Source organism: Eschrichtius robustus, chromosome 9 (genome assembly GCF_028021215.1).
Source record: "Eschrichtius robustus isolate mEscRob2 chromosome 9, mEscRob2.pri, whole genome shotgun sequence".
In the NCBI taxonomy this organism is placed as follows: domain Eukaryota; kingdom Metazoa; phylum Chordata; class Mammalia; order Artiodactyla; family Eschrichtiidae; genus Eschrichtius; species Eschrichtius robustus.
The window spans coordinates 52,649,384-52,674,679 of record NC_090832.1 but is presented as its reverse complement, the minus strand read 5'-3'; the positions used below and the strand labels follow the sequence as shown (position 1 = coordinate 52,674,679).

Below are 25,296 nucleotides of genomic sequence, written 5' to 3'. Positions count from 1 at the left end.
GGGGGCGAGCTCAGTCTGCCTTCTTCGGGGGGGAGGAAAGCGGACCTCTAGCAACGCGACCTCGGGTCCCCGCGCCCTCCCACCGCCCAACCTCCTCCCCTCAGCCACATTCATTTTTCCTCAGCAGCTTCTAGTTGGGGCTCAAAACCCAACTCCGAGCCCACCCGGGCCCTCATCACGGAGCTAAGGGGGACGGCCGGAGTCGGAGAGGGCCCGGGGCGGCGCCGTACCGAGGTAGCGGCCGTGAGGGGCGCCGCGTCCCGCCGGTGCCCGCCGCGGATGAGCCAGCGGCCGCGAGCAGCCCCCGGAGCCGCGCAGCATCGGCGTCTACAGTGACGGTGGAAGCCACGCCCGCTCGGGAGCTGGGGGCTGTCCTAGCCCCCCCACCTTTCCCCCGCCCGCCCCCTCCTCCCGGCGCCGGCCCGCGGCCCGCCCCCGGCTCGGCTAGCGGGAGGCGCTGGGCGCCTGGGCTGGCGCGCTCTCCTGGGCGCACACACACGCACACACACATCCACGCACGCACGCCCAGAGCCGCTCTCCGCGCCCGGCCCACGTTGCCCTCGCCCATGCAGACGGACAGAGCGACGGAAGATGGCTGACGACTCCACGGGGCACCGAGGATGCAGCCTGGCGGCGGCGGAGGCGGCGGCGGCGGGAGCGGCAGAAGCAGCGGCGGCGGCAGGGGCAGCGGCGGCGTTGGCGGCGGCGGCGGCGGCGGCAGCGGGAGCAGGAGCGGCGGCGGCGGCGGCATCCCCGAGACTCCTCGAGCTACCTTTCCCTCTGACAGCCACTGACGTTCTCCGCCGCTAGAAGAGACCCCGCTTCTCCGGCGCCCGCCTTCCCTCCCCCCCACCCCCCCCCCCGCCTAGCCCCAGCCCCAGCCCCGCCAGCACCGCTACCTCCGCCAGCCTTGCCACCATCAGCACCACCTCCACCACCACCGCCGCCGCCGCCGCCGCCACCACCGCCGGCGGCGGCAGCAGCCATTTCATCTCCACAGAAACCAGACACAAAAACATGGCAGAAATGGAGAAAGAAGGGAGACCTCCGGAAAATAAAAGAAGCAGGAAACCGGCTCACCCAGTGAAAAGGGAGATCAATGAGGAAATGAAGGTATTTTTGGACTTCGGGGCCAGAGAGCCTGAGCTCTTTCTTCCGCCTGCTCCCTGTGGGCCGTTGTATAGATTCTGAGGGTACAGGGGAGCGCTTGTCAGTTTCTGTAGGATGCCCAGAACGCCTCAGCTCCTCCTCCAGGTGCAAACCGAGGCCAACTCTCGGGCTGCATCCCCGAGATTTGCCTGCCTCAGATTTGATGGGGGTGGAGGGGCGGCCGGGAAACCACATACTATTTAACCTTATAAACCCCAGGTTGGTAACAGGCGCGTTTCAGAGGGAGGGGACGGGGAGCCCAAGTGGAGGGTGGGTATGGTGAAGAGGCTTTCCTAGTCGGTGGGGTAGTTTTTTCCTCTTCCTCGGGAACCATCCCCCGGATCCCTCCAAAGTTAAGAGCCGTCGGGCCGGAGCAGCCGGGGAGCGCTGGATTCCACCCCTCTCCCCAGTTCATCTCCCCGTTCCTCGATCCCGCTTCCCGCCTGGAAGCCAGCTGCGACGGTGTAAAGGGGCTGTCAGTGCCGGGGCGAGTTGTGGCCCGAGCGGCGCGGGTCTGGGTACCGTTTTGACGGCCGGCTCGCTTCGCCCGCAGCTGCTCGCTCCTCTCACTCGGCTGCCTCCGCCTCCCGCTCCCCTTTGCATGCTCCACTTCCCAGTTAAGCAGACCCGGGCAAACCCTGGTGCAAAAGATAGCTGTCTGAGGGGCGGCCTTCGCAGAGTGCCTGCCCATTGTTCGGAAAGGCCAGCCCGGAGTCCTGTCGGCGAGGCCGGGCTCCCCGCCAGGCCAGCGGTGCTCCAGAGGTGGCGAGCGCAGCAGCCTGGCGCTCCAGCTGTTCGCGTTGGAGTGATTGCACAAGAGCACCGCTCGGCTCCGGACCCCCCTCGTCCCCCCCACTTATTTTCCATGAAGTTGAAGCTTTTGCCCGGTGAGGGTTTTGTTTTGTGTTGATTTCACGAGTCTGTCTTGATTTTTTTAAAAAATTGTTTTATTTGTATTTTTTGTCTTTCTGTGAGTTACATACAAGTAGCAGATTTCAGGGGGGACTTTAGTTTTCATTCTGCAGCCGCCTTGGTGTTCCCCATCTTCTGCATAGAATCCTTAACACTGCCCACTGACTTGGTCAGGTTGGTTAAGTTGGTATTTAAAAGGTAAACGATGAAGATGGCAAGCAACTAAGTAAAATTTATTGCGGTTTGACGTTGTCTTGATTAGAACAAGCATATTCTAGAGAGTGCCTTGAATGAAGCCCATGTTTAGAAAGGGGCACACGGATAATACCTCCTATATCTGTACCTAGGTGCATATGCTTAGCGTTCCTTTCTTCCAGAAAATGTCTGTAGCAATCTGCATTTTGGAATAAGGGTTTTTATTTCTGGGTGACAAATTTAGTGCCTGGAAGCATGAGGTGCAGCATCAGTCCAAGGAGAGTTAAGGAAGATTTGCCTCGGAAACCAGTGCCATTCCTTGTGATGGAAACCTCCATTGATTCCACTGATAGACAGTTTTTTTAAAAAGAGACCAGCAGGAGTTGTCTTCCCATGGGGATGGAATTCAAACAGTTTACAATAACCATCCTTCCTCACTCGCCTTTCCCTCCTGTCCTGCATTTCCAGATTACTTTTCCATTTCATTTTAAACTGGGGGTGGAGGAAGAGGAGAGAGGTAAAGCCACTAAGAAATCACAGTGTGCACTGGCCCTTTAAAACACTGTCTAATGTGATCTATATGGATGGCAGCTTTTAAGTTTCATAGGTTCTAGAATTACAAATTAGCTAATTTTAATCAAAACATGTGAAATGTTATCCCGGCTGGATATAAAGGCTGACTGTGCTCGATGCTTGGGGCTCACGTTGTTGACTTTGGCTGCGGGAGCACTCCGTGGTTTGGGAGATAGTTGTCCTTCTACAGTATAACAGATGTTTGTCTGAACTGGTGAGGAAGAAACAAAAACAACATTGTGTGAAGGGGAAAAATTACACAATTTTTAGCCAATGCTGCAGGACTAAGTATGGAATTAACCTTCGTGCACAGAATTTCCTCTTTTTAAAATGTTATTTTTCTTCCAAGTCACCACCTACTATTTGAAGTTTTAATCCTTATCATTTCAGTTGCTACAGAGTAGCATTAAATAAGAAGTTTTACACAGCAAATAATTCAATTGCCTGAAGGATCAGTATTTTCTCCCTAGTTTGGAACAATGTGTAAGAGACACTGGGTCAGAATCTTCAGTCGTGTCAATGCATATCATGCCAGTGAGTCATGAAATCCCATTTCTAGTGGAATTGTTCAGTATGCATTCTTCTAATATAATAGCACCAAAAGTCCTCATTTTAAAAGTGATTTCTCAAAGTCAAAAGCTGGAAGGGTTATTTTGAACTCATCAATATTTTTCTGCTTTTAATGTTAATAACCACATCAATAAAACCCCTCCCTGAACCCCATGGTATTATTACCCCTCCATCTCCCCAAACCTAAAGTGTAGAGTAACCTAACAAGTTGGTTGCCCTGCATAAAAATATGTGCAACAAAATGTCACCGAGAACACAATGTGGCCTTGTGCAGCTTCATATCGGTGCCGCTGGAGCCGCCTGGCTGTGTTTGCCTTCATCTGAACGGCTTTCATCTGGACCAGTGTAAACTAAGCCCTGGTAAGTAATCACAGCCCGGCAGAAAGAAAGGAATGTATACAGCTAGCACGGCCTAAGCTGTAAAAACGGAAACCTGAGCCCCACCGTGGATCACATATCAAGGCTTGAAGGTAGGGGAAATGAAAGGGGGAAAGAGGAGAGAGCGAATGCAAAAGTCAGCCTGGGAAGTGGAGGATCAGGAGGAGGCCCCCCTTAGGGAGAGTTGGCTCAGGGATTAGGGAATTTTATCGTGGTGTACAGTGACCTACTCAGGTTTCAACACTGGTTGGATCAAGTTGCTTCTCTGCGAGCTGAAAGAAAAAGGACTGGTGTGTATGTGATTTTTTTTTCCCCTTCGGGTAATAGAAAGGACATTGGTATAAGCATCTATTTTAAGTACAGCAAATGCAGGGAGCTGAGAATGAGCAACAAAATTGCCTCATAATAGAGACTTCCTTCAAGATTTCCTAATTGAGATAGTCACAAATTTATTTAAAAATGGGCAGAGAAGACACACTGGCAGAGGTTTAGCTGACACCAGTAGTGGCATTGGAGATTGTCTTCATGTGGCTGGGAGCTAATGTTGGTTGCTGTTTCACTAGATCAGATATTGAGTTACATTTTCGTTATCACTGGTTTAATGTACAAAGCAGTTGTAACAAATTTAAATTTGATACAATATAATTTTGTGTGTGAAAAGTACATGACTTGGCATAGCTTGCCTTTAATGTCCTTTAGTGAAAATATCTTCAAGTAGAAATGTTTGTCTTATTATGACCTTTATAATGTTTTTTTATCTTTCCTTCTCCCCCCCACTCATCCTGGTTTTTCTTAGTTAAAAAGACTTGTTGCTTTACTGTACTTACAGTCAGTCTGCCCTATTTAGTTAGTGACCAGTAGAGAGGATTTTAAAAAATCAGATGGCAATTCAATTTATATTTTGACTACTTTCGGTTTCTAAAGCGAATATTGTGATTGTATCTAATGTAATATGACTTCAATATATTGTTTGCTCACATGTATCATAATAAATGGCTCTTAGGAGGGAATTCTGATATATGGAAGTGTTAATTCGTTTCAGGTGTTCATCCAGAGCATAACATAAAAGCTAGATGTAATATTGGATGTGCAAATGTAAATATATGAGTAAGTGTAAATATAGTTGCACTTAAGGGTGTGTATTTTACGTGCATAGATCTTGGTGAACATGGTTAGTGACTACCAAACAGTAATACAACTCAACAAAGTGTAAACTATGAGTAGAGATAATGAGTCAGATTTTCATCTTTTAAAACTCTTTGACAAAACCGTTGTGATTAGATCAAGCACTCTGCCCTGGAAACTTTCCTAAACAAACCATAATTAATGCATTTACAATGTTTGGCTTCCCTATCAATTGCTCAACTACAGGATAATCTGTGTTAAATGTCTTAGGGTCTTTGCTGAAGTTCTCTGTCTATAAATATTCTTAGTAAGTAATTTGTACCTAAAATTATGCTTCAGTCCTAATGCCTACAGTTAGAGTCAGGCACATCTGTTAGAGTTTAGTAGTAAACTCACCATAAGATTTTCTAGTTTAGTTTCTGATGGTCTCCATTTGGCATTAAAAATGACCTGTGTCAATTGCACAGACAATAAAGCAAGTTGCAGAGCTGAGCTGGTGAGTGCAGTGATTTAAATAGCTTGCCATAAAATAAAATAAAATAGAGATATCAGAGTGTGGATTGGAAAAGTCAGCGTGTTTAAGGTGGAAATCAGCTCATTACTAAAACAGGTATATTTTAAGTTTTGCTCCTGAAACTCCATCCTGATGTCAGAAACAGTGAGTCTCAGGAACCTAGAAAGTGGGCTTGGGACCAGATCTCACTGTGGCATTCACGAATTATATCAGACCTCCCTGGCTGAGCAGTGGTCTAAGGTGTGCCACGTGGCAGGGCTGGGAAGTATTGTCAGTCGGAGCGTGGTGCTTGCGCCTTGGAAGCTGGTGTAGGATATTCCCCCGAGCCCACCAGCCCTGTCCTCTGTGTTGCTCGCGGTTGTCCTGCTCAAGGCTCTAGTCTCAAACCATAAGAGAAGGTCCTGGGAGGGCACAGAGAGCTATGAATTCTGCTCTGTTCAAACCGGGAGTTTTCTGAAAAGAGTCTCTTTCTCCATCTGTGAACTGGTGAGGATAGTGTGTGGTAGAGCGAGACTCTCTAAGCCTTACACAATTCACAGGTTCCAGAGGGGAGGAAATGGAAAGGAACCACTCCACTTCCTCCCGAATCTGAAATAAACATTTGAACTAGAAGAAAATGAGTCTGACAGACTCATTCCCTTCTGCGTTTCCTGCCTCTGTGCTTGCCAAGCACTGCTCTGAGAAACCAAGCCCTACTCTCCTTGTGTGAAAGACAGACTCATAGAAACCAAGAGGTAACAGAGTTTTTAAATGAAAGTCAAAAACAGGGCCTCAAAAAAGGCAAATATCAGTGAATACAAGTGACTGTCTGAAAAAGGAGAGTTCCAGGGAAATAGAGGTGTCTTGCAAGGGTGACCAGACTTTTTGTATCTTCTAAGGAAGTGTTCTTTTTATTGAGTCTTTATACATTTTATTTTTTTGAAAAAATTATTAGAAGTAGTAGAAGGTGGATCATTTAAAAATCTCTGAAGTCTAAAACTTCCTTTTGCGGAATGGGAAGTCAGCCATACTTGCACTCAAGCTAATAAGATTATTGAATATTTTCCTAAAAGAGAAGGGATATTCCAGGGTAGAATGAAAAAAAAAAAAAACAACTTTGTTTTTGATGGTGCCAATTGAAACATGTAAACAGACATGAAAGCCTGTGCTGGGTGAGATTTGCTGAATGTATATTTTAGAATCTGTAGACTGATAGGTGTTAATATCTCTTATATAACTAAAGGGCTGTGGAACTCTGTCCTGCTTTAAGCCCAGTGGCTTTTGGCATGGACAGGAAAACAATGTAACAAGTCTTGGTGATTTTAAGGCCAGTGCTGCAGCTGTGATAGGACACAGCTGCACACAGCTGCACACCTGCCATGCCTGCTACAGTGTTAGCCCCAGGGCTGGTCTCCACAATTTCACACATTTGTTTGACCTTTTTAGGACATTTGATGTCCTGGCCACAGATTAAAACATGGGGACATAATTGTCTGCTCTGTGTCACAACAAGACAATAAAGCAACATAGATTTTTATATGTGGAAACGCACAATTTTGGTTTCATGTGACAATAATACATCCATCTAATTCAGGCTGTGTCAATAAGAGAACAAGACTTTCTCCTCAGGCCTGCTCCAGGTCGGAGCTGGATTTTAGTGTTTTGATGTGTCCTCTGCCCTTAGAACTGTGTGCTAATCATTGTGTTGTGGCTGAGAACAATGCTGCAAAATGTCCCAAATGGAGCTCAGTGACCTTCTTCAAAGGATTTCAGGCCAGAAATCTGTATGCAGTTCAGATACAAACAGCAGGGCTCAATGGGTAAAGTCTGCACCAAGAGTATGAATCTGGCTGCTCTTAACATAACATGCATGTGGATGACCCTCAAATGGGATGTCTGTGGGAGTGGCTTATCCTTAGGATACCATCAGACCCAGTAGGATCATGAGCGTGGAAGTACTTTGTAGTCTGTAAAGGGCTCTTCCCACAGTCCTTTTGCACTATTTAAGTTTTGCCTGCTTCTTGGTAGAACCTTAAAATAAAACCGATCCATTAGATCTGTGTTAAGAGAGATGACTTCCAGTCAAATCAACTTGAATTCCCAGTAGTCTCAGAGTGCTCATTAACATTGGATGTTATAATTCTTTTAACTTTCAGACCTGGGGATAGGTAGAGCTAGAAATTGATTTCTAATCAAGTTTAATTCCTACTTCCTACAAAAGAAACTGCTTCTCTTCTGCAGCTTCATCCCCCCAGCCCTTTAAAAATCTTAATTAGTGAACCCAGTGATGCTTAATAGAAATCTACCTCAGAAGTCAGTCAGAACCCATGGAGGTGAAAAGGGAGATAAAATATTTTCCAAAAATAACCATCATTCTATTATTCATAACCTTAACTGGCAGTGATACCAGCATTTTTTTCCCCCACCTTGTAAATTGTTCAGGATTGGGGGTTTCCTTTTCCTTTGAAAGTATTTCTCATATGCTCCGCTTTCTTGGATAATGTGTGTAAGAATGTTTTGAAGTTAAGTAATGTAACTGGCAGATCCTTTTTACTGTCATTAGGACTGTGAATATGACTGACATGGTTGTCTGTGAGAAGACTATGTGTTAATTAATTTTTAATTAAAACTATTTTTTGATTTTTATAAAAATAATACATGGACATGACATAAATAGTAGAATAAGCAATATAAATAAGCAAAAAGAAAAACAAAGCCTGTAATTTTCCCACCCAGACACAATTACCGTCAACATTCTGATGTATGTCTTTTCATGTCCTTTTCTATATATGATGAATGTTTTTTTTTTAAAAAAAACCAAAAAACAAAAATGGTCTTATAGTGTACTAACCTTCCATTTAAAACTTAACATATTGTTAATAGCTTTTCATGGCAGTAAAAATTTATCCACAGCATATATTTAGTGGCAAAATAGTATTCCATTTCAGTAATTTCATGACTAGTCTATAATTTATTTAACTGAATTCCGATTGTTTGGCATATAGTTTGTTTCTAAGAAAACAACACTGAGATAAACATTCCTGAACATTCATATTTTTGTACCTATTTCCTTAGAATAGTCCCTACTATGCCTAGAAATAATATTGCTGAATCAAAGGTTATGTAAATTTTTAAGCTTTTATTGTGGAGAGTCAAGTTACCTTTTCTAAAAGTTGAATTCACTTGAATTCCCAATAGCCTGGGGGTGGAACTTCTCTGGCGGTCCAGTGGTTAAGATTTTGCCTTCCAATGCAAGGGATGTGGGTTCGATCCCTGGTCAGGGAGCTAGGATCCCATATGCCTTGAAGCCAAAAAACCAAAACATAAAACGGAAGCAATATTGTAACAATTTCAATAGAGACTTTAAAAATGGTCCACATCAAAAAAAAAAAAAAAAAAAAAAAGTCTGAGAGCGCTCATTAACACTGGATATTATAATTTTTTAAGCTTTCACATATTTATTTTTAGAATCAGCTGTCCTGAATTTTGTTTGATATTTTTTCTGTATTTACATATTTTTAAAAATATTTATGGATGTATCCAAATGTGTTAGCACATTTATTGATTAGATTCTAAGTGCTAGGCATTGTGCTAGATGGGACATAAAATGAAATAAAGGGTTTCTGCCCTCAAGCAACTTATAGTGTGTTTGGGGGATAGATGACATATTTTACTAGCACTGTGGAGGGATGTAGGACTTGGAGTGGAAATGGGAATTACGTTTGTGGGAAGAGGGAGGACGTGGCTTTCCCCTCATCTGAATGAATGATTGGGAGCTCTCTGAAAACTTTCTGCTTTCTTGGGTAGGAAAACAAGTTGAAAACACATCTGACATTCAGTTATGCAAGGCCTGAGATAAGAGAAATTGGTGGTACCTACTCTGTATTTTAAACTTTGGTGTTTTCAGAATAAAATCATTAGTCCTTTTTGAAGACCTTGAAGTACTTGCATTTCAGAGGTATTTTGAGGCTTTGTAATTACTGTGATTTTCAAAATGACTTGAAGTCAAGTCATTATTATTTACCTGGTAAAATGTTCAATTAAAAACCATTTAGAGTGAACTTTGACATGCATACAGTATTTCCAGTTGAATAAGGAGAGTGTCTAATGAATGTCCTGGGAATTGAATTCCAACAAAAATAAACTTTGCCAGTGTAGAAAGAACTCAGAGGAGTGGGGAAATAGTTAAGTTTCCTGTCTTTCCACTATCTTTCTGTGACCTTTTTTTTTTTAATTCTAGGAAAAGATCATGCTTTCAGATTAAAGGTTAGGCTTTTCTTCTTTCTTTAGGAACCCTGGAGGTGAGAGAGGGGAATTGGAAAGGGAGAGGAAGGGGTATGGAGGTATAGTATTAAAAGTGCAAAGCCATTAGAGTCAGATGTGATGTCAAAAAATTGTCCAATGAGAAGATTAAATTTTGATTATGAATTTTAAGAACCCCTATTCCAACAATAAAGACAATTAAGGAGAGTAGAGGTCAATGATCAAGTCGCAAAACAAGCAAAGTTTTAGCATAGGTAGATATGTCCTGGTTGGAAAGCTCTTTGTATGTGACATTGACATCAGTGATATGATTTCTTTGCAATACTGTTGTTGGTCCAAGGAGGTAGCTCCTTTGGAGTTGCTGACACATTGGACTGTACAGAATTTATAATAGAAAGAGTCCTGGTATAAGAATCAGAAGATCTGTATTTTTGTTCTGACTTTACTAGGTGATCTCTCATGCCTGTCATTTACCTTCTGTATGCTCCAATTTTCTGTCGTAAAATGAGGATGTCACAGAGGTTCACCAAAAGTTTACTGTGGAAATCAAATACCTAACTCACAGGGTAATTGAAAGGAACAAGAGAGTTAAAGGATGTGGAAACACTGTAAAGTGCTATAAGAGTATTAGACATTATCATTGTAATTATAGTGACCTATTTTCCAAACCCAAATTGGACCACATGGTATGAGAGAGGATTTTTGTGCCACTTCCAAGGGTGAGAGGCAGTCTGCAAAATGTGTTTTGGATGCCAGAATATTGAAATTCTGGCACATTTTGATGGTTTATGGGAACAATGATAAAATATTTGAGATAGTGGCTGTTCAGTAAAATTTATGCTGTGTGATCACTGTAATTATGATACTTCTTTGCAACAGGCAATTTATTTCTTGTATAAGTAGAAATTCTTTGATTTCACAGGATCTTAGAGCTGGAAGGGCCTTTAAGAGATTCGACTTGAGTTTCCTGCTCTAAGTCTCCAGGAGAAATTCTGGGTGAAGATTTTTGGGGAAGCAAATTTTACAACTTCTCTTAGAACAGTGGCTTGTCCTATTATCGAACAGCCTTACCTCAAAAGTCTCTCTGCACTTTAACTCTTATCACCTTAATTTTCTGGTAGAAAAACTTGAAAACCCTTATGGACCATAAACATTTAATTCACTTCTCCTAGAATATATTATGTTTCTTGGATGGTAACTGCAAAAATCCATTTCATTTCCTTTGGTTTAGCACCATAGCGAGCCCATATGATGTCTAGCATCAAGTTCTAACTAGAAATTAAAAATTATTTATTCCTTGGGGTTCTTTGATTTCTTAATGCAATAGTATATAAGCCAGAGGTGATACCTATTCTTGTAGTTTGGTGTTTCTTTTTCTTTTATCTTGTTCGACTTTTTATGAAAAGTTTGAGAGTTATGGCTCAAGACTTTATAAACCTTTTGTTTTCTGCTTTTCCAGTCATATATCAAAACATTATGATGTTTCTTTTTACTTTCAATGATAGGAAAGGGAATGTTTTAGAGTTTATTTTCACTGACATTTATAGTAACTCGAAAATCATGGAATAGGTCAATTCCATATTGATCATATTGATTGTTCCATGAAGCCTCTGAGTTTTCAGGACAAACCGTAAACTAAGTGATGCACTTAAGATGCCCAAATAATATGAATTTGGTGTTAATAATCCAGTTGAGGGTTCAGTATTTACGCGAATGTCTGAAACTTCTGGATCCCATCCCTGGGATTGGTTCTGAAAGGCTGAACGGATTTGCAGCTGGACTAAAACAAACAAATCTATATCCTTAGTTGGGAGGTTGTTCCATGAATTATGCATCTGTAGCTTTTGTGTCGCTTCAGAGGTTAGACAGAACCAGAGAAAGAGGTGCCCAAGATACAAATGGTCTAGAAAATTAGATATGGTGGCCAGGAGTTACTATGCAAGAGATTTCCTGTTTTTTGGGCACATTTCTCTTAGAGATTGAGGCAAACAGCATATAAACCAGTAGGATGGCTTGAACTTGGCTTTTAGCACTGTTGGGAATTGTTTTTTTGATGCAAGGTGTAATCCTTATCCTTGGAGATTTCTGCTGCCAGACCCCTGATAGAGGACCTCAGTTTGTGTGCTTAGGGACTGTCATTCTCCAGTCCAGGCACTCAGCTCAGTGAAAGAAATTGGGTGTTAGGGGAGACTGACACCTCATTAAAGCAATCTCTTTTGATTGAGTAGTGCAGCATTTAGCCGAATCCTCCTCGGTGGTATTCCAGAAGTTGCTGAGCTTATTATACATATCGATCATATCATCTTTGTGCATTCATGAAAAGAATGTCTATTTAATGTGGACATGACCAGCCATCAGAGAGAATAAATACCTCACTAAAGCTTGATATGGCTGACTGTTGGCCTTGTGGATGGTAACACTGAATCAATCTGGCTAGGTTTTTAAAAATTGCTTGTGTATCATACCATCACAGATTGACCCATTTGGAGCTCTGAGCTCAAGTGGGTACTAAAGCAAAAAAAAAAAAAAAAAAATCTAGCATCCTGTGGGTGGTTTGAAATGCCAGGTTTGTTTTTATGGAGTAGTGTAATATCCTTCCTTTTTTTAATATTTATTTTTACTTATTTATTATTTATTTAATTAATTTATTTTGGCTGCACCGAGTCTTAGTTGCGACATGGGGGATCTTCCTTGCGGCATGTGGGATCTTTTAGTTGCGGCATGTGGACTTTTAGTTGCAGTACGCAGGCAGGATCTAGTTCCCTGGCCAGGGATCGAACCTGGGCCCCCTGCATTGGGAGCGCAGGATCTTAGCCACTGGACCACCAGGGAAGTCCCTCCTTTCTTTTTTTATGCAACCCCTGCTGAAATCTAAAGTGAAATTTAAGAGAACATGGAACTTACACGTTGAGACTGTGCACATGCTGGTTTAGCCTGGGTGCTTGTTTCAGGTATAAATTATACATCCCAGTGTATTTCAGAAATGACAACTTCTAGGGAGAATGAGAAAAGATTCTTTGAGCCACAGGGAAGGTTAGAATATATAGTTTTTCTAGCTCAGTCTAGGAGGCTCAACCTGCCTTGCCTGATAAAGATGCCTTAAAAAAATTCATTCAACAAACATTTATTATCTTACTCGGTAGTATAGGATCCTTCTTTTTATTAAAATTTTTCCAGCTTTATTGAGAAGAGATATAATTGACACAAAACATTGTGCAAGTTTAAGGTGTACAATGTATTGATTTGATACATTTATATAAATGACTACTACCATAGCAAAATGTCATAGTCATAGTAAAATGACTACTACCATAGCATTAGCTACCACCTCTATCCTGTCACATAGCTACCATTTCTTTTTTGCAGTGAAAAGATGTAGGATCAACTCTCTCAGCAACATTCAAGTACATGATGGTGTTGTTAGCTATAATCACCATACTGTACACCATGCTATACTATATACCCTTTGACCAATCTCCTCATTTCCGCTGCCCCCAGCCCCGGGTAACCACTTCTCTACTCTCTCTTTCTCAGATAGAGATGCTTTAAGGCACCCACAAGCATTAAGATATACCAGCTGTTAAGTTCATTAAAAATAGTCACCTGGTAGTATAAGCTTTAAATCTGTCCAATTATTATTTACCCATTATTTCCACAGCTTGATATCTATAATAACAACAATAATAATGCCTTATATTTTATAGAGTTGTCCCTCCAAATCCACAAGGGTTTGGTTCCAGGACACCCCACACCCACACCAGAATCCCTAAATCCGCAGTGCTTAAGTCCCTTATATAAAATGGTGTAGTATTTTCATATAACCTACACACATCCTACCGTATACTTTAAATCATCTCTAGATTATTTATAATACTTAATATAATGTAAATGCCAGGTAAATAGTTGTAAATACAAGTGCTATGTAAATAGTTGCCTGCATGACAAAGTCAAGTTTTGCTTTTTCAAGCTTTCTGGAATTTTTTTTCCAGATATTTTCCACCTACGGTTGCTTGAATCTGCAGATGCTGAACCTGCAGATATGGAGGGCTGATTGTATATTGATTTATAGTTCATAAAGTGTTTTCATACATTATCCAAAATCTGAGCTGGCTAGTAAACTTAAAGTTATTTGGTACTTTTATGTTACTTGTCAGAAGACAATCACAGTAACCTTTGATTTCATGGGGAAAGAATCTGTCACTAGTGGAATTCGTAAAGGAAATTATGCTTCAATGTTTAAAGAATACTGTTACAAAAGGGAAAATTAAAAAGGGAAACCCTTGTAGACTATTCAGCTTTCTGGATGGTAGTGGTTGACAGTTGAGAAATTATTTCTTTGCTTAAGAAACAACACCTAAATTAGAAAGCAATTCTAGTTTAAATTAATCTGAGCCACAAAATGGTCGATTGTTTTCAGTTTCAAAATTTCTTCTTAGCTGTTTTTGTGCTTTTACCTTTCAATATTTTTGTATTAGTGAAAGATATAGACTTTGCAGAAGGATATGCCAAAATATGACTTCCTATTCTTAAGCAAAACTGACAAATACCTTTTCTCTTGTTATCTTTAAATTGCAAATGTCTGAAGGCCTGTCATAATTGGATGCGTCATCCTGAGATTTAAACGCATGACAGTTTTTGAACGTGATTTGAAAAATGAACATGACTCTAAGGGAGGTAGGGCGGGGCTGGCAGAAAATGGGTAGTGGAAACAGAATTCGATTTATGTGTTCTTTTCAAATAGTTATTGATTATATACATAAGTAGCCTATGCTTCTCTTTCAGAACTTTGCAGAAAACACCATGAATGAACTTCTTGGCTGGTATGGCTATGATAAGGTTGAATTGAAAGATGGTGAAGATATTGAATTCAGAAACTATCCTACAGATGGAGAGAGCCGGCAGCACATTTCTGTTCTCAAAGGTAATGACATTCAATGTCCTTTTGTTCATGCAAACAAGGATTAACTATCTCAACCTGCCGGAATTGAGTTGCTCTGGGACTCGTTTTGTTCATGATGCCAATGGTTGATTTAAATGGACATCCCCATAAGCAGAATTCTGCAGAATATACGAGCACAACATAAAACAAAAATAGACAACAGCTTAATCTCCATCCAGCAATGGGAGAGTTAGCTAGACAAGGGCTAGCTAAGCGCTGTGGTCCCGCCCACAAATTGATAGAAAGGGACAGTGTTGGCTAATTTCTAGTTTCCTGAGTCCTTCGATATATCAATTGTTAAGGACTGGTGCTTTCTGTTAAGTGAAATGTTAGGTTTAGATTTTCAGACTGTAAGAGACAATCATGGTTAGTTTGGTAATTTCTCCTCCCCCCCTTTTGGGATGGAATTCTAAAGGAAAGCCCTATTTCTGTTTTCTGTTTGAAGTTTTCACCCTTGCCTCATTCACACAGCCTTGGATAGGGTAAGAAGAAGAGTAAGAGAGTAGTAGATGGTTGGGTCCTATATAATTCCATAAGAATGATCATCAAAGCCCAGCCAAAGAGTAGAAATTAGAAGGTTGGTGGAGTTGAAATAACACTGATTCTCCCGGTGGGTAGCAGTGCCTGATATTTCATGAAGCCTAGAACCATTGGTGGGTGTTGATCTGCATACTGAATTTATGAACCTAAATTTGGATAGAGGGTTTGTTTGTCAAAGAAAAGGAGTATGTGAAGAAGCAATCCGTTTGGGGAACTTTAATAAAATGTGACTAAAACTAATTGTGTAATATAATTGGCAATTTGATCAGTATTTTCATTGCATTCAATATCTATTGGCATAAACTACTTGTTCATGCATTTTATTTCCAGTCTCTAAGATAGTGCTTTCCCTTCTTGTATGCCAAGCAATGAAATGTAAATGAGCTGTCCTGCAGGCATGTGGAATTGAACGTATGTGACAAATTTTATGTTAAGCTTGGTATGAAATTGTACACATCATGTTACAGAGATAGTATCATCAATTTCACTGTAAACGAAAAATGCAAGTCATGAGTTTATATTCTGTAAACTAATAGCTCGTTTAACACTTGGTCTAGGTAATAATCTTTACCTCTGGGGAACATGGAGAGAGTGCCAGGATATACTATTGGAGGGAAAAAGTTGTTTTCTGTGGTTGAGTGTTGTTGTTGTTGTTTTTAATGATTCACATGCAAGGATAAAATTCACAAAGTTCATATCATTATAAGTTTTCTTTATGATCATTTTTGTTAATTTTTAATGGGTATTAATGGGTTAATTTAATGGGTCTACCCTGTGAAACAACAGTTTTTTCCTAATCATCAGCTTCTTTCTCATTGGTTCTTTTGATTATATTATCACTCAAGTTTACAATACAGTGGGACCTGGTTACAGTGCTACGGGGGCACTTTTTAAGCTTCTCCCCTGGTAGCCAGAGAGCGATGTCTGCTGTATATCACTTTGTACGTGGAAAGGGTTAATTGCCTCTCAATATTCTATGGGCTTTTACAGTGCTAAAATTCATCACCACAGTACAGTTGAGATGTTAGCTATCATAGTGGAGCAAATTATAAAGGAGCCCTTTGGAAATTTATGGTAACACAACTGAAAAGGTCCAGGATGGTCTGTGGACTTCTGGTAAAGTGTTTAAAGATTTGCAAGGAAAAATTTTTATTCCATAGCCATTTTACTTGAGAAAATGTGGTTGTAAGCCCTTTCGTCATATTGAATGTGATTTTCTTCTTTTACAGAAAATTCTTTGCCAAAACCAAAATTACCTGAGGACAGTGTTATTTCACCCTACAATATAAGCACAGGCTATTCAGGGCTTGCCACAGGAAATGGACTCAGTGACTCACCTGCAGGGTCAAAGGATCATGGCAATGTGCCCATTATTGTACCTTTAATTCCGCCACCTTTCATAAAGCCGCCGGCAGGTAAGTCAATACTGGGGTTTCCAGTGATAATGATTGATAGAAAATTGCTTTAACCGTCCTATGATAATTATTAAATGCTTAAGTTAATTTTGGAAAAGACTGTTTTAGGGACTTTGCAGCTAAGAAATGTTAGTGCATGTGTTATTTAAAGTAGTATTGTTTTATTAAGCCAATCTACTGTTGCCTAGGCTGTCAACTTTCAACTGACAATAAATTTTTCCTACCCCTGGCTACAAAAAATAGTTATTTTCCTTCTCTGAAATCATCTGTTTAAAATAAAAAAGGATGAACTAATTTAAAAAATAAGATATATACTGCCTGGTTAGCAAGAAAAAAAGGAACCATGGTTGAGCTGGGTGGTGGTGCAGTGAGGACCATGTCTCCTCTGTGGGTTTTGCGAAGGAAGGGGCAATTTGTAAAGTGTGTGTGGCAGGCTTGTTCCCCAGCGTGCCTTCTTATAAATCCACTTAAGAAACAACCTAGGTTACCCATCTCATACAGAGCTCTTTCTAATTTGTGCAAAGCTCTCTTTGAGAGCTTTAAAAAAATGGAGATCTGAATTTCATTTGCATGAAAATGTAATCAGTTCTTTTATATTTCCAGAAAATTAGATGGCGGTGTGTTAAGCTAGATGGCAATGGGCTGAGCATGATGTTGTATTGCAAGCTAGGTTACACTTATGCTCCACACAGAGAAAGAAGTTCAGTAATATTGTATCTGGCTTGCTGTAAAACGTCAGAATTATGCTAGAACGCTTAATTGCTACACTGGTTATTTTTCTGTATGTTGAATTGAACAATGATAAATACTGAGTTTTGATAGCAGTACTTATCATAACTCACTAAAGTTAATGCTTGTATTTTTTTTAAGGAAGATAGGTGTTTGGTTATGTTTCCATAAATAGTGAAGATATTTGTAGATATAAATTCCTCGGCTGATATTATAGATATATTTGTCCCATCTTCTAAGTGTTACTAACATTTTTCTTCATGGTATGGGCACATTCTTTTGCTTGGCCTATGACATTTTAGCAGCAAAAGTGTCCTTTCATACTGAGGGCCTCAGATATGTCATTACAATCCATTTACCTATCAAAATCACTTGTAATCGTGTTTGTCTACTAAATACTAACATAATTTGTGTATCATATAAAGTTTGTCTTTCTAATGCCACTATTCTCCTTTGGTTGACTGTTTTATGGTGCAGAGGGACCCAAATTTATCTCCTAAAGGTCAAACACATATTTTGCATAGGACAACTGGAGAGAAGGGTGACTAATTTTGTTAAATGTAGGGTTCATTGTTTGAATGTATGTCCAGTGGCTTAGGTGAGTGGTGATGATGATGAGGGTCTCAATAAAACAGTGTGACTAAGTGAAAAGAACACAGGCTTCACATTCAGACAGATTGTGTTCAAATCCAGGCTCTGTCATTTACCAGCTCTGTGAGTGTAGACAAGTTATATGATTTCCACATCTGTAAAATGGGGATCACAGTTTCACCTTATGGGGTAGCTGTGGCCATGAGATGAGAAAATGTATGTAAAGCACCAGCACAGTGCTTGCCACATGAAAACCATTCAGTAAACACCATGCCTCTTGTTCTTTTTTTTTTCAGTCCTTATTCTGCCCCAGAGTTATCATGCACATAATTTGTGCAAAAAAAAGTGTGTATCCAAATGCAAATTCCCCTCTAAGATTTATTTGAGCAAAGCAAACAGCTCCAGAAATTAGCATAGCTGAGGCTAACATGAGTTTGGCATGCCAAAAAACCTGCCCTGGAGTTTCCTGCTGAGCCAGCCACGTGGAATTCAAGCACACAGCTCCTATTTAACTCTAATTCCACATCAGATCAGGAAATAAATATGCAAAGGATAGAGGCCAAAAATTGAGCCTTGGAAGTCTTAGATGTAGGAACTCTGAGGATTTAGAAGCCAGAGTAACTGAACACCAGTGGTTTTATGCTGTCTTCCATGGAACTCCAAGGCACTCATCTGTTGAAAACAGAATGTAGGGAAGCACATGTTTAATTTTCTGTATCTGCTCTAAGCCTTGACTCGATCCTACTCCAGGGTTCTATATGACAAGAAAAAGATACACAAAGGTTCTCTGCCTTCAAGGAGTTTACTCTATTTTTCCCTAAGCAGAAACTTACAGGAGAGATGAATTTTGATTTAGTTATGTTATCTAGTGCAGGGGTCAGTAAACTTTTTCTGTAAAGGGCCGGATAGTATTTTAGGCTTTGGAGCTCTACTGTCTCTGTCACAGCTACTGAACTCTGCGGTGGTAGCAGAAAAGCAGCCATAGATAATACATAAACAAATGGGCGTGGCTGTGTTCTAATAAATCTTTATTTACAAAAAAGGCAGCAGGCAGGGTTTGGCTTAGGGACAATAGCTTGCTGACCCTAGCACTAGGGTAAGATTGGCAAACGTCTCATAATAACAGGAAGGTGAATCGATTTTCTAAGAGTCAGGCTATGAGATTTGTCAAGGTGCTCTGTGTAATATCGTGAGGAAGGGACAGTGACAGGGCAGGAAAATAGTGGGGTTTTCAGGGTATGTGGTGAGCTCTGGCACATAATAGGTAGTCCACCAGTGTTTGTTGAATAAATGAATGAATGACTGATATTCAGATTCCTTTTGCACATGCAGAAGATAGTACAGGCTACTTTGTTGTTCACTGGGAAAGTGCTAGGATCTTGTTTGGATTAGTCTCAATCTGTCTGACCATGACCATAGCCTCTGTGACAGTGATGTGAGTACTTATCCATAGATAAGTGTAAAGTCCACAAATTATCCAAAAACTTCCATCTAGTTAATCATTTCAATTTTTCCTTTTGCTAAAACTTTTACCAGAGTTGTTATTCAAGGTAATCAAGTTGAGGGACACTCTGTCAATGGTCTAGCTGTATATAGGTTAATGGGGCATTTCTGAGGGAAACTAATAAATCATACGATGGCTAGGAACAAAAGGCCCCTTGGTAATCAACCCCTGAATAATTCAGAGTTGACTGTATCATGCAAGTGTCCACTTCTCGGGATAGGGAAGAAGAGGATTGTATGTGTGCTCTGGATTCCTGGAAAGAAAATAACGATTAGCGTTCAAATTATTCCTGTTATACTGTAAACCGGCTATGTGAAAATGCTAATAATACCTTATGTTTGTATTAAACCCTTTACAGTTATGAAACTCATTCAAATTTTATTATTTTATTTAATTTGATCTTTACAATAACCCTGGGAAATAGCATTTGAGATAGCATTAAATAAAGAACTGAAGCTCAGATAGGTTAAATGGCTTTCTCAAGGTCAGGTGGCTTCTAAGAACTTGAGTCAAGACTAGTACTAAGGTCTTCTGACTCCTAATCCGATATTCTTTTTAATATAAAGTTCCCTTGTCAGCGTATATATACGAAACTTCCCTAGACTGTATCAGAATAGGAGTATTTATTAATCTGCTACTTCAGATTCCTTAGTGACAAGGGATACAACTTGTTCCTGCAAAAGGTTATTTTTTCAAGTCCACATCCTTTGGGAGACTTGATGAGTTCTCTAACTCTAAGCATCTGTGGTCCTGTGAACCAGGATGACCTAGCAGTGGTAAACCCCCAGCTTGGTTTTAAAGTCTCGCCATCATGAAGCAAGTTGCTCCTGCTTCGAGGTACCAGAAGGCTCCATCTGGTCAGGCACTAGTTCCAGAGAGTGTTCCATGTGCTCAGGCAGGCTCACCACTGGATCCCATCCACATTTGGCAGCCAGTGGGCCCAGTGGAATACTCGTGATTGGGAACACAGTGATACCACACTCGCTTGGATTTCCAGTCTCCTTTTGCACAGCTGCAGACAGAACTGTGGGGGTAGCTTATTTCTGAGCCTGGGGGATTGGTTTTCTGTTCCTGCACCCTTTTTCTTCCGAGAAGGGGAACTTCTTGCGCCTTGGTGATTACCACAAGCATTAACCCTGCTTCTGCTGCACACAGTTGCATCCAATTTCATCCGATTTCCAAGGCTAAGCTGCCCTTCCCCCCTCAGAGACAGAATCTGGCCCTTGGTGTAGGGTTTGTGACATCACAGTCGTTACTATGGTAATAGACTTGTTATAAACATAGAATAATAGCCCTGCTTTTACTTTTTTCTTTTCCCTCCAAGCAAATGAAGGGAATCACCGTGATCTTTAAATAAGAATCACAGACTTTTCTGCAGTGGACAGAATAAGGTTTTGCCATATAGAGTCACCATTTAAAAAAAACTATAAGAATATAATGATAAGAATAATATTAGAAAATAATAGAAAGTATCAACCAATTCTCTTTCTACGCAAACATTCCTTTATCCTTTCAGTTAGAATGAATATGAAAACCTCCTTCTTTGCTAATTTAAAAAACCACAGCGTGAGCATAGTCTGAAGTGGCAGAATATATATCAGCAAGAGTTTTGAAAGATAACTCAGGTTAATTACATTGTAACCTTGCTGTAATTCTTCTCATATTAGAGATTTTAATATGGGTTCAATCCTTTGGGACTTCATTCAGAGAGGGTTGTACCAGTAAAGGACTTTCAGCATGGATTGGAAGAGCTGTACAATAGTGAATCTCCATCAAAATACTTATGCCTGCTCTGCTCCCACGCAAGTTTGACTATTGAAGCAGCGCCATTCAAAATGAATTTTAAATACATTTTTTTTTTTACAAAGACCTTATATTGGTCTTTATTGCTTTACAAGTGTAATAGCACCCAGTTCCACTGAGCAGACATCAGCCCTCTGCGGTGGTTGGGCAAGATTGGGTTGCCTACTTCTGGTTAAAGTAACCAGCAGGGACTTGGACCAGGATTTTTTATCTCCTGCTCTTAGACTTGCTCCATGACAACATTTTGCTCCCAAGACTTTAAAAAATCAGTAAAACAATTAGTGCAATTTGTTTTTGTTCATAAGGTAAAGATGAAATGCAAAGACTTTGCTAGTGAAAGTTTCACTGAGCCCAGTTGCAGAAAACACTGTGTATCTAGGAAACAATATTTTAGATCTGAGTCTTTTGTCAGGTTTTTCCAGAGGCTTATAACTTGCCTATTATAAGTCCAGAATCCCTCTAAATCTCTGAATACTTTAAAATAAAATGAAATGTGAAAAAAGGAGGGAATAAACTTCTCTGGATGCATTTATATGGCAATTTTGAATAAAATGTCTCTTACCTCAAATGGTAAGTGACCTTATTCTTATTCCCCAGTATGTTCCCGTGTGTGAAGTGAAAGGCAGGGTCCATCCACACAGCACACACAGGTTTATGTGGAGGGACATGAGATTAAGCTTCTAAGACCAGCTTGATTTCCTTTGTGCAGGAGCGTCTTGCCTTTCTTGGAAAACAATGACCATTTCCTGTCTTCCAGGATGGTTTGCTTTCAGTGAGCTTTCCAAATTTGTGTTCAGTCATAGTCATGGAAATGTGATATATTTTTTCAGGCAAATCTTGAAATTCTTAAGGGGTTATAAGAACTGGGCTCTAAGGAACCATTAGCTTAATTGAGAATATGGAAACATTCACGTGATCTGCTAAGCTGTATGTGTATAGCTGAGTAGCCCACAGTTAATAAGCATGTTACTTTTTGGCTCTTGTAATTCTTACATGGAGTTGTACTTGCAGGGAAGTGGAAATCAGAATGTGGTTTGCATTATGATCATTATTTATTTTATCTGTTATTCAATATTCTTGGGGCTTGCATATGAATGCTGTATTCCAAATAGCCATTGAGAAAACAGGATTTAATAAAAATTGCTTTGCCATTTATTTATTTGTCCAACTTTTAAAATATGATTATTAAATAAAATTACCTAGAGTTAATGGGATTTGGATGACTTACTATTTATGTAGTAGATACATTTCTCAATAAAAAGAAGAGCTTCACTGAACCCTCAGATTTGGAGATTTTTCCAAACCGCTTAGGACAAGGACAGGAGGAATTATGGTGAATGACAGGAAGCGGAGTAGTTAGTAACAGTATTGATATAATCTCATCAAGCTAATATTTTTTGAGCACTTATTATGGGCCAGGCATTGTGCTAATAGATTATCTCATCTAATTTTCAGAAAGACTCTGTGTGGATGCTATTATTAACCTTGTTTTACAGATGAGGAAACTGAGACCCAGAAAAGTTAAGCAACTTGCCTGAGGTCACACAGGTAATAAGTGGCCGAGCTGGTAGCTGAACTTAGGCACAATGTCTCCTTAACCCGTATTCATACCACCTGATTATCCAAAACACTGTGTCATTCTTTTAGTCAATAAGGTATTTACTGAATGTTCTTTATATTATACAAGATAATACAAATATATACAATATAAATACGAATTATATATATGTATATGATACAAATGTATATATCATCCCTGATCACCAAGAACTTACAGTGTACTTGATATATAATCAAAACATTATTCTATTTGACTTTGGAAAGTATGAAATAATTTTAGCAGCATTTGGAAGGTGCATGGTGGGAGTAGAAGGGCAGTTAAAGTAGAGTAGCAGAAAGTCTATAGGCAGATACTCAGGAACTGTTATGTTTGTACAGTTGGGGAGAAATGGCATCTGAAACATAATGTAAGCTAGAGATAGTCATTTGAAATTCAAAGTGATAAAAAAGACACAAAATGAAGCCTTAAAATGTTAGCTACTATGAAATGGGTCCTGTTTCATCTTTCTTTATACAATCAAGGGGTCTTGTAAAGGTGTAAGTCAAATTTCAGTATGTTCAGTCATTCTTAATGCCAAATGGAATGTGTAGTTTGAATGGTAGCATGATGTGGTGGAAAGACCACCACAGTAAGAACCAGGAGACCTGGATTGTTAGTGCCAGCTCAGCCATTTATTGGCTGTCTAATCTTGGATAAGCCACTTAGCCTTTCTGAGCCTCAGTTTCCTCGTCTGAAAAATGATGTAGTTAACTAAGGTAATCTGTAATTTCCCTACATTTATAAAATCTTGGTTTTGTGACTTGTATAGTGAAATGCCTAGATGATTTAATATTTGAAAGGGTCTATTTTAATATGTCATAATATGTATTTGTTAATTGATTTAATATATTTAAAGCCAGTTACCTATGTGTGTAGTTACAGCAGCTGAAATTCTGATGGAAGATTTATGCTACTTAGGACAACTTTCAATGATTGTTCATTTTTACTCTGAAAGAGTCACAGATGTAGAAAACAAACTTATGGTTACCAAGGGGGAAAGAGGAGGGAGGGATAAGTTGGGAGACTGGGATTGACATATACATACTACTCCATATAAAATATATGTAACTAGTAAGAACCTACTGTATAGCAGAGGGAACTCTACTCAATACTCTGTAATGACCTATATGGGAAAATAATCTAAAAAAGAGTGGATATATGTATATGTATAACTGTTTCACTTTGCTGTACAGCAGAAACTAACACAACATTGTAAATCAACTATACTCCAATTAAAATTAATTAAAAAAATAAAATTTAGAAAAAGTGCTAGAAAGGTGAAATATGAGTATATAAAAAGACTGTATCACCCATATGTTATTAAACCTAATCATTTTGATGTTATACATAAGTTGTGATCACTGGAAGTAATTCCCAGAATTTCTGCAAAAGAGAAGTCACATTACGTCGAATTTAATTTACCAAAACAGGCACAGGAATAGATAGAAAACCTGAGTAGTCCTACATTTCCTGAGTAGTAAGGAAATTAAATAATTAAATCATTTTACAAAGAACATTCTAGATCCAGATAACTTCAGTGTTAAATTCTATCATCTAAGGAAAAAATAAAAACAAATTTAGAGAAACTCTCCTAGAGAATAGAAATCATTTTATGATCCCAGCATGACCTTGATCTCATCACATGACAAAGGCATTAGAAGTAAATAATGATAATTTAATGTAATTAGATTACATTAAAATGGAAAACTTCTGTTTAACATGAACAATGATTCAAAAATCCTGAACAAAATCATAGCAAACCAAAGTCAGTGATATAAGCAGTAGGATAATGCATCATGTCTAACTTGGATTTTTTTCCTAGGAATGCAAGGTTGATTTAAATTTTGGAAATTAGTCAATATAATTAACCACATTAACAGAACAAAATAAAGCTCATACAGTATTCTCAAAAGATGCAGAAACACAATTTTATAAAAATTTAACACAATTAATAATAAAAACTCTTGGAAAAGTAGGAATAGAATGAAACTTCCATAATGTGACAAAAAATATCCACAAAAAACCTACAGCAAACATCATACTTAATGGTGAAATATTTAAAACTTTCCTTTTGAGATTAAGAATAAGATAAAGATAACCACTATCACTAATTCTATTTAATTTTGTACTAGAACTCATAGACAATGTAACAAGGCAAGAAAAAGAAACAAAAAAAATAAGATTTGAAAGGTAGAAATGCTATTTTGTTTAGAACCTCTCTCCCCCACCAATGAACAAATAAACTATTATAATTAATGAGTGCATTTATCAGGGTCTAAACCCCCAAGTCAGTACCCCCAAATCCATTATATCTCTATATACCAGCCACACACACACACACGAAACCTTAAAAATACCATTTAAAATAGCATCAAACCATCAAGTACCCAGAGGAAAAAATCTAACAAAATGTGTGCAGGATTGTTACACAGAGAAGTATAAACATTGTTGAGAGAAATGAAAGAAAACCTAAATCAATGAAGGGACACACCATGTTTATGGATTGGAGACTAGATA

General features: G+C 39.6%; 1 protein-coding gene across 5 annotated transcripts in view; it reads left to right on the top strand.

The window, feature by feature from the left end:
- Positions 1-411: 411 nt before the first annotated feature.
- SOBP (sine oculis binding protein homolog) overlaps positions 412-25,296 on the top strand; it is a 157,853-nt gene continuing 132,968 nt past the window's right edge. For all 5 annotated transcript variants that reach the window (XM_068551350.1, XM_068551348.1, XM_068551352.1 and 2 more), the window contains exons 1-3: positions 412-1,113; positions 14,441-14,579; positions 16,367-16,552. In XM_068551350.1, coding sequence (XP_068407451.1) covers positions 1,018-1,113; positions 14,441-14,579; positions 16,367-16,552 — 421 coding nt within the window. In that variant the 5' untranslated portion in view covers positions 412-1,017. The remainder of the gene's footprint in view (positions 1,114-14,440; positions 14,580-16,366; positions 16,553-25,296) is intronic.